This window comes from Triturus cristatus, chromosome 2_2 (assembly GCF_964204655.1).
Source record: "Triturus cristatus chromosome 2_2, aTriCri1.1, whole genome shotgun sequence".
Lineage (NCBI taxonomy): Eukaryota > Metazoa > Chordata > Amphibia > Caudata > Salamandridae > Triturus > Triturus cristatus.
The window spans coordinates 73,054,264-73,063,992 of NC_140582.1; the positions used below are offsets into that span (position 1 = coordinate 73,054,264).

General features: G+C 42.9%; 1 protein-coding gene across 3 annotated transcripts in view; it reads right to left on the reverse strand.

Moving 5' to 3' along the window:
- Window positions 1-9,656, reverse strand: part of LOC146861874 (uncharacterized) — a 105,577-nt gene extending 95,921 nt beyond the window's left edge. For 2 of the 3 annotated variants that reach the window (XM_085641043.1, XM_085641042.1), the window contains exon 1: window positions 9,371-9,656. In XM_085641043.1, coding sequence (XP_085497169.1) covers window positions 9,371-9,586 — 216 coding nt within the window. In that variant the 5' untranslated portion in view covers window positions 9,587-9,656. The remainder of the gene's footprint in view (window positions 1-9,370) is intronic. The other variant, XM_085641041.1, reaches the window with a different exon arrangement.
- Between the last annotated feature and the right edge of the window lie 73 nt (window positions 9,657-9,729).

The following is a 9,729-nucleotide window of genomic DNA, read 5'->3' on the forward strand; positions in this document are numbered from 1 at the left end:
ACGGGGTCAAGACTAATTTGCATATGGCTGGGTTAAAACTGGAATGGCATGGTGAGCAAAAAAACGATGGATTTGCCCAGACGTGGGTCCTGTGCTCTCCATGCCACTGGAGTCAAGCTATCCTGGCTGATGAGGGCTGAAAGCCCGAAACCGGTCCTAGGATGCTTGGTTCCAGTCCAGGGAGGACCTGGCCTGCCAGTTCGGGCTGGACTGTTCCCATTGGGCGCAGGGTCAAGACTGAATTGCATATAGCTGGGTCCAAACTGGAATGGCATGGTGAGCAAAAAAACGATGGATTAAGGCCCAGATCTCTGTACTGGGGTGAATGTATAACATTGTTCTGCATTCTGTCCATCAATTGTTGTTTTTGCATTTGTCACCCCGAGTGGGACGGGCATGCCCAGACATGGGTCCCGTGCTCTCCATGCCACTGGAGGCAAGCTATCCTGGCTGATGAAGGCTGAAAGCCCGAAACCGGTCCTAGGATGCTTGGTTCCAGTCCAGGGAGGACCTGGCCTGGCAGTTCGGGCTGGACTGTTCCCATTGGGCGCAGGGTCAAGACTAATTTGCATATGGCTGGGTCCAAACAGGAATTGCATGGTGAGCAAAAAAACGACGGGTTAAGGCCCAGATCTCTGTACTGGGGTGAATGTACGACATTGTTCTGCATTCTGTCAATCAATTGTTGTTTTTGCGGTTGTTAAGGGGGGCACCATAGGTGCCACCATAGCGGGGGGCCAGAGGGGAAGGGGGGCCCAGCTAGGAGCCCCCAAAGGCACTTTCCGACAGACTTATGTGAGAAAGCCGGGCATGAAAAGACTGTCAGAAAGTGTCATAATTTTCCTGACAAAGCAAAACCAAAGGGGATGATGGACGGAGTGTTGAACATTGCAAGCACTCACCCCCAGTCAACTGATCTGGGTTTAATCCATCATCATTCTTTAGCTTACTCCGCCATCCCAGTTCAGACATGGCCATATGCAAATCAGTCTGACCCTGTGCCTCATGGGAACAGTCCAGCCCGAACTGCCAAGCCATGTCTTCCCTGGACTGGAAACAAGCATCCTGGGACCGGTTTCTGGCTAATCAGCCGTAATCAGCCACGCTAGCTTGAATCCAGTAGCAAAGTGAGCAAGGGACCCACGTCTGGGCATACACTGCCAACTTAGGGAGAACAAAGCAAAAAAAAAGGGGATGATGGACGGAGTGTTGAACATTGCAAGCACTCACCCCCAGTCAACTGATCTGGGTTTAATCCATCATCCTTCTTTAGCTCACTCCGCCACCCCAGTTCAGACATGGCCAAATGCAAGGGTATGCCCAGACGTGGGTCCTGTGCTCGCCATGCCACTGGAATCAAGCTATCCTGGCTGAAGAGGGGTGAAACCCCAAAACCGGTCCTAGGATGCTTGTTTCCAGTTCAGGGAGGACCTGGCTTGGCAGTTCGGGCTGGACTGTACCCATGAGGCACAGGGTCAAGACTGATATGCATCTGGCTGGGTTCAAACTGGAATGGCATGGTGAGCAAAAAAACTATGGATTTAGCACCAGATCTATGTACTGGGGTGAATGTATGACATTGTTCTGCATTCTGTCCATCAACTGTTGTTTTTGCATGTGTCACACCGAGTGGGAAGGGTATGCGCAGACGTGGGTCCTGTGCTCTCCATGCCACTGGAATCAAGCTATCCTGGCTGAAGAGGGGTGAGACCCCGAAACCGGTCGTAGTTTGCTTGTTTCCAGTCCAGGGAGGACCTGGCTTGGCAGTTCGGACTGGACTGTACCCATGATGCACAGGGTCAAGACGGATTTGCATATGGCTGGGTTCAAACTGGAACAGCATGATGAGCACACAAACGATGGATTTAGGCCCAGATATCTGTACTGGGGTGAATGTATGACATTATTCTGCATTCTGTCCATCAACTGTTGTTTTTTTATCATTTTCCTGACAGCGAAGCTGAGCTTGTCTCCGCCGTCATTAGGAGATTATGGTGGCTTCTGATGGGCTCCTTCAGTCCGTCGACCCACGTCGGAATTCCCCCGCTAGTTTCAGTCTGAACACCGTCATCCTAATATGGTGCTCGAGCTGAAACCTATGATGTCGGGCAGAAAGCCTCCGATTGCTCGCCGGAGGCTTTCCGTCTGACATTGTAATCGGGCCCCTATTCACTGGTGTGCATAACAGTAACATTATAAATAAAATGTGCGATTTTGGCACAGTTAAAAGGAGACTGTAAAGGTATATTACAATTGGAAAAAGTAATTGATTTGTCCAATTTTGGGGGGGGGGGGGGGAGGGGGTTCTTGCACGTTTTGAAAATAAAAAGTGACACTTGAGAGTAAACACAACTTTTATTTTGCAGCAATATTGTTCATCATGCTGAATAATTGAACCATTTTATCTAAACAGTAGGAATATCGATTTAAGTGTTAGTGTTTTAATTGAGTTACTTCCCTCAAGTTATGATTCAGATTTTAGGTACGATGTTCGGACAGATCAACCTTAGAACCTTCTAAGTTTAAAAGGGTTTGCTCAAAGTCCTCTCCTAAGTGTCCTTAAGCTTTAAAATTCCAACCGTGACTTTACCATAGGATTGTACAGAGCTCGCGGCTGTGTTCACACTGCACGCGTCCGCCGTGGGTCCCCTGTGTCACTACCTTGGGTGGTTCCTTGGGGTCCCAGCGATTCTACGTGCTCTAGGCACTGTGTCTAGTCAAGTCATGGTTGTTATAACACTTTCTTAATATATGGTTTGGTCTCCCCCTGGGGCCCACTGTGTATTGTGCTATTTACTGTTGTTCTAGTGCTTAAATATTGCGTATCTTGTTCTCTAATCTCATAAAGAGGTTAGTAGAGAGTGTTTAGTAATAAAAACATATATTTTATATATATATACCATGTGTGGTTCTCCTTTCATTTGGTCATTCAAGAGGTTATAATCTGGTAAACCAAGCTGCTTTACATTCCTTCGAGACTTAGCCTGAAGGCTGCTCTCCATAGCTACCACTAGGATAGCTTTCAATAAAGGTTGTCTTTAACCTAATCATCAATAAGGGTTGTTTGGACTGGTACAAAGTGCCCACTTTAATTAGTGGACAGCATATACCAGGCCAACTTCTCACACATTATACATAGCCTCATATTACTAAACATTGAAAATGTGTGTACACATTTTCATACTGGAACCACTGTCAGTAGAGCAGTCTGAGCTTTCAACATATACAGAGAACGCTGACCCTAATAATAAAGATTTTGCGTTAATGAACCATCAATACAAGTTTGAACAGCATTAACACATGGACACAAAGAGTACCTTAACTGCAGGCAATGCCTTTCCCTGATCCATAATGTGTTACTGTAAACTGGCAGCCTATGGGTTTGTGCTGTAGGGTTTGTGCCTACTCCTCCCAAGGACAAAATACACATGAAAACTTGTTGCCCTTGACCCCAAACAATATGTCCAGGGCGTTGGGCTACAGGGATTCCACAACCCTGTAGTTCATTTTTTTGGCCATAGACATGTATGAGATCTAAAATTCAACGCCATCTTGTGTGCAGGTGTACCAATAGGGGGTGGAGCATCTGCTCCAATAGCAAAAGTCAATGGCATATTCAAATTTGCACCCATTGTATTACTAATCCAACCAATCACAATATGATTATAAAACGAGACTTGAAATGCACAACGTAAACAAAACAAATACCATGTCAACCCACTGGAATATAGGATGGAAAAACAAACTCATTAAAGCAAGGGGAAAACAGCGCTTTCAATCACACCAAGATAGGTCTTCAACCAGCAGTGACCCTCAAAATTTGGTTCATGTGTCTATTTCTCTGCACAAATAAATAATAATAAGTTCATACACAACTAGACTATTTAGGACTTTAAACCAACCAATAGAAGATAGAACTTAAATTAATGACCAAACTTTGCACATGAATCACACAAATTCTCAATATTTCGTAAGCAAAGCACAATTTAAAACAGCTTCAGCAATTCGCACAAAACATTATAATGCAATGCAGATTTTCAACTTCAACCCAACGCACATTATGATTCGCATAATTGACACAACACTCTGTGCAATTTTTCACGGAACGCACAACAATTCACTCACTCCAGGCCACATGCCACAAGACAATATGAATGCACCATCACAATCCGCCTAACAATCTGCACAACATATGCAAGACAACACACTTCACAAAGCCCCAGTGATGCATAATGCAACTCTTGACCAAATCAACTGGACAGGTACAGCTGGTGTTCTACTGCTGGTACACCTGTAATAATCCATGCAATTTCAGCAATTAGGAATCCTAACTCTGACAATTAGGGAGCACAAATTTCAATGAAGAATTTGTACTAAAATGTGCACAGAATTTCCCCCAATTTTCCCAAACCATCCACTTTTTTGAAAATGATCAATTTGCCTAACCATTGATTTGCTTGAACCATCCTATGCTACTAAAATCTGTCTCCACTATCTACTCAAAGGGATAATACGTCGGATTGGACCGTGTGAATCCCAAAAGACGAGGGCCATAGGCACGCTAAGATTCAAAGTCCAAACCATTAAGGTTTATTTAAAATTAAGAATCATTATAAAAAGCAAAAAGATAGTCAGGCAATTTAACAATTCATAATCAGCAAGAGGATAACATAAGGCCAACCTCTAAAAATATTCTAAGTACAGTATTAAATTACAATCTGATATAGAGACTGCTTAGTATGAAAGCAAGCAATGGTCTCTCAACCCATCCTAAAAGAGGCATTTAATAGTTTGTTAGCAGTAGAGATTCAGGCACTACGCATACTTTAAAATGGTAAGACGGCTATACTAATAAGGTTACATGACAGAAGCCAATCAGCTTTGCAGGAATTGTGTTGCATAAAACAGGGTATTCCAGAAACCCCCCCAAATTAAATAGGCAATGAATACTTTTCACCTACATGCAATGCGTAATGACATTACATGAGTAACAATGGACTTATTAAAATGAATAGACAAATGGTTGTGGCTGCAAGCAGGAACAGCCTTGAATTCTGTCATACTTCATGCATCTCCAACAAGCTTACTCTAAAGCACATTATTTGACATAATACGAATAAACAACACAATATAATAGATCACATTTTTGGCAATTTTATGCATGGGAAATCATCAGAATGAAACAGAGAAACCATGCACACTGTGAAACTTTTTTTAAAAATTATTTGCTTTCAGACCAGCAAGTCCAGTAAAAAATCAGGCGTCGACTAATCTACTCGCCCACTCGCTATGGCAAGTCGGATTTCATCAGGGTGAGCTATTTTTAGAGCCTACTCCCCTGTTCTAGTGAGCTGACAAATAACAGGTGTTCTGTTCACTCACAAAGTGAATGACCTACAGGCCCTTTGGTCCACGCATACAAATTTACAAAGTTCAGGCCAGAGGGGCCGTCACTTATGGAGCAGAAATATGGGGCCATACATCAACGCAGAAGCTCCAGGTAACGGAGAATAATTTTCTCAGACAGTTGGCAGCCCTGCCGGTAAGCACACTTCTTTTGCCACTTAGATTAGATCTGGGGCTAAGACCAATCTCAGAGGAGCTGGGCCTTAAACCCCTTACATTTTGGTGCAAAATATGGTCCTCGCCAGAACTTTCCAATTACAGAGCGGAGCTGTCAGAGATTTTGCACCTCTACAAAAACACGCAAATTCCATGGCTAAGTTACATAAAGCATATCTGCGAGTTATTGGGCAGATCAGACCTGTGGCGTGACCCAGAGTCGGCATGCCCCAGGGTCTCACGCAAACTTATCACGAAGGCATATTATGAGCATAATTTACGAGTTGCCAGCATGAGTGTGAGGGAGGGGTCCCATATCGCCCACTTTCTGGCCTTTAAAGACTCGTACCACCTAGAGCAGATCTTTAATGATATGGGCCCGCCACTTACAAGGAAGCTCTACATGCAATGGCGCTACAGTACCCTCCCCCTCAGGGCGTATACGGCTCTTTGGGCACACTCGGATCACACAGCTCTTTGCCCTGTTTGCAACCACACACGTGAGACAGATTTGCATGTTATATTTTTCTGTCCAGCGTACCATAGAGCAAGGATTTATTGGCTCCGCCCTCTCCTTAGAAACCTGGGCTTTAGACAGCATTTCCCAGCTTTCAGAATACTGAAAACAGATCTGTCGGCTCCAATTGTATTTGCAGTTGCCAAATTTTTAACATCAATGTGGTTTACTCGCATGCATTGTCTTAAACTATTCCAGTCGAACGAATTAACTTGATGATTTTAGTACAATTGTGTTGTGTTAAATTCGTATACTGTCATGATTTTATTGTATTTTTTGTACTCTTTTATGGTCCGAGTGACCGAAATAAAGACAAATGATGATGATGAATGAGCAATTAAGATGCCTTTAAATCTTGTTTATATCTTGTCACATTTGCTCTGCATTCAGAGACAGTAGTCAAAAGTCAGTTTGTCATCCTACATTTACTTTTCTTTCTCGGATTGTAAAGTTAGAGGATTTTGTAAAGTGAACTGTGTTTCACTTGTGCTGTGTAAAGTGAATTTCAAAGCTATAAGATGTCAGGCTTTTTTTCTAACACAACATTGAAATAGCCAATAAGTGAACTGTACAAACATTTCAAAATATATTTCAGGAGTCATGAAAGGCACATTTTTGTAATTCTGTGTGGTGAAAAAGATTTTTAGAAGATGAAAACAAATCGGAACACTTTACTTGGTGAAGTACAAATGATAAAGATTTTTGCGGAAACCCAATTTCCAAACATTGTTTATGTGCTATATAATAACCAGCAAAACTGCAAGTCTGCATGGTTGTGCGAAAGTTTGAGGCTCTTGAAATGGAATATGTGCACTCTTTAAATGATACTGCACTACCACATCCTGCTTTAGTAATATATTTAATAAAAGTAAGTTGTTAAATATGAACTGAGAAATATTCCAGCCCCGCCCTGGTGACGATTCTGTAAGTAAACTAAGAGGCAAGTAAGGGGTCTTGTGTACCCTGTATGTGGGCTAGATTCTTATTATACATGGAGCAATTGAGTAGTCTAATAAATCAAAAAAAGAGGTTTTTTGTACAGCAAAAAATGCTAACTTGCATACTTGAAGGTTCTCTCATGTTTGATCATGAAGAAAAAGGCGGCCTCATAAAATAAAATATTTGCCTAGGTTCACACAATTTGAGATAAGTTTACGGGTCGAGTACATTACAGTTACGTTGAGTAGATTATTCAAGTTACTAGACCTACTGGTCTACTAAAATTGTATGATTTTTCGAGGCCTGCACTATATAGTTTTATAAGTAAAAGAGATCTGGACCCAAATCCATTGTTTGTTGCTCACCATGCCAAAAACTATGGATTTAGGCCCAGATCTCTGTACGGATGGTGAGTGTTTGACATTGTTCAGCATTATGTCCATTAATTGTACTTTTTGCATTTGTCACCCCAAGTGGGACGGGGATGCCCAGACGTGGGTCCCAAGCTCACCATGACACTGGATTCAGGCTATCCTGGCCGATGAGGGGTGATACCCCGAAACCGGTCCTAGGATGCTTTTTTCCGATCAAGAGAGGACCTAGCTGGGCAGCTCAGGCTGGACTGGAGAAGGGTCAAGACTGAGTTGCATATGGCTTGGTCCAAACTGGGGTGGTGTGGTGACCAAAATAATTGATTTAGGCCCAGATCTCTGTACTGGGGGTGAGTATTTGACAGTGTTCAGCATTCCGTCCATGAATTGTACTTGTTGCATTTGTCACCCCAAGTGGGACGGGGATGCCCAGACATGAATCCTGTGTGTGCCATGCTAATGGATTCAGGCCATTTGGCTGATATGGGGTGATCCCCTGAAACCGGTCCTAGGGTGCTTGTTTCCAGGCCATGAAGGACTTGGCTTGGCAGTTTGGGATGGACTGTTCTCATTGGGAGCAGGGTCAAGCTGATTTGCATATGGTGAGGTCCAAACTGAGGTGACATTGTGACCAAATAAATGATAGATTTAGGCTCAGATCTCTGTACTGGGGGTGGGTGTTTGAAATGATCCCCACTCTGCCCCTAAATTGTTCTTTTTGCAAGAATGAGAGAGGGACCTGTGGCAAAAGAATGATGAGTGAGATGGTAAATGCAAACTAGTGTGAGAGGACAGAGGCATGCAATGGAAGAGTAAGGCTAGAGACCAGATCAGTAAGTGAGGGGGCAGAGGCAAAAGATGGATAGATTGAATAGATTGAATAGGGGAAACAAAGGACAAACAGATGAGTGAGGGGACTGTTTCAAATGATGCTTGGAGGAAACCCAGGTGGATCAACAATTGAGCTCATCTATCAATGTAACAGTTGTTCTGTAAAACTGAAACTTAAGAGAAATGCCTACTTAATACGAATTGCAAGCAAGAAACACAGAAAGCATTTGGAGTGGCATCTCCTGATCCACTAATCAGGAGCAGTAAGGACTGTCACCCATTAAAAACATTCTTCTCTGTGGGTGCCCAACAAGAAAATATTTGGATGTGCTATAGTTTCCTGTAGTTCCAGATTTCATGTCCAAATAAACAGAGCGTTGGGGCTAACATAATCATCAAAAACACATTAGGCAGTGAGTGTCATTGAGCATATGAACACGCATGCCATTAACCGCAAGTGGGCCTAACTACCTTATGAACATATTTTAGTAGAAGAGAGGTGTATGGAAGTTCCAAGGGAAAACACAGAAAATGCACTTTCAACCCCTCCAAGTCTAGTCATAGTCAATCGCTATCTAAAGAACTGTCACTCACTAATGGATTCCTTGAGATTTTCCATATTACACAATACATGGCTTGTAATGTCTCCCTACATTGCGGAGTCGAATTTAGTTGCGATCAATGCTGGTCCTTGCTCAACGGAATAAATAATTATAAGTGAAATGCTAATGCAATTTAAGAGTGGCCAGTAATTACATCGTATGTTATCTGCACAAGTAGTCTCGAATAAGTCTTCAGCTATCACAAATTCAGAGCAAATACTCATGAACATAATGTTCAACTTAGTCTTCATTTAAGGTTACTCAAGGTTAAACAACTATATCTGGCTTGAAATAACAGCGAATTTAAATAACAGTTGCCTTTGTGTTAGTTGTGTACGAGCTGATGCTTCATATTCAATGCCGGAAGAATGACCGACAATATGGTTTTCAAAAGTATAGCGCACAATTCTGCAAAGCACAATCCATGCTGCTTAATGGAAGAGGTGAATAATGCAACCAAGTGCAGAACATGTTCTGATAATATTTAAATACACCTTGTGTGCATTAAAAGTAGTACACACTCTTCTCCTGCACAGCACATCACTCACCGTCTCTGAATCCCTCAGCGACATTCTCCCGCAATCGTGGTAACACTTTGAAGATGAACAAACTGAGTCTAAGTTATAAATAAAAGGTGGGTGAGTATTATGCTCCAGACCCAAATACAGCCCCCAGCCCTGTAAATACAAACTACCAAGAAAGCGGTTCAGAATCAGTTCACATTTGGACCTAGAGCGCGACCTCAGAAAAAAAATACTAAACATCCGAAAATGCTCTGTGATGGAAACACCAAAGAGCGCCCTCACAGAGCAGACGCTGCTCTTCACCGCCCGGCCGGATAACCTTTGTTTTCCAACTCCCCTTACCTGATAGTGACTTGAAGCCTAGACCAGAAAACCAAAGCACA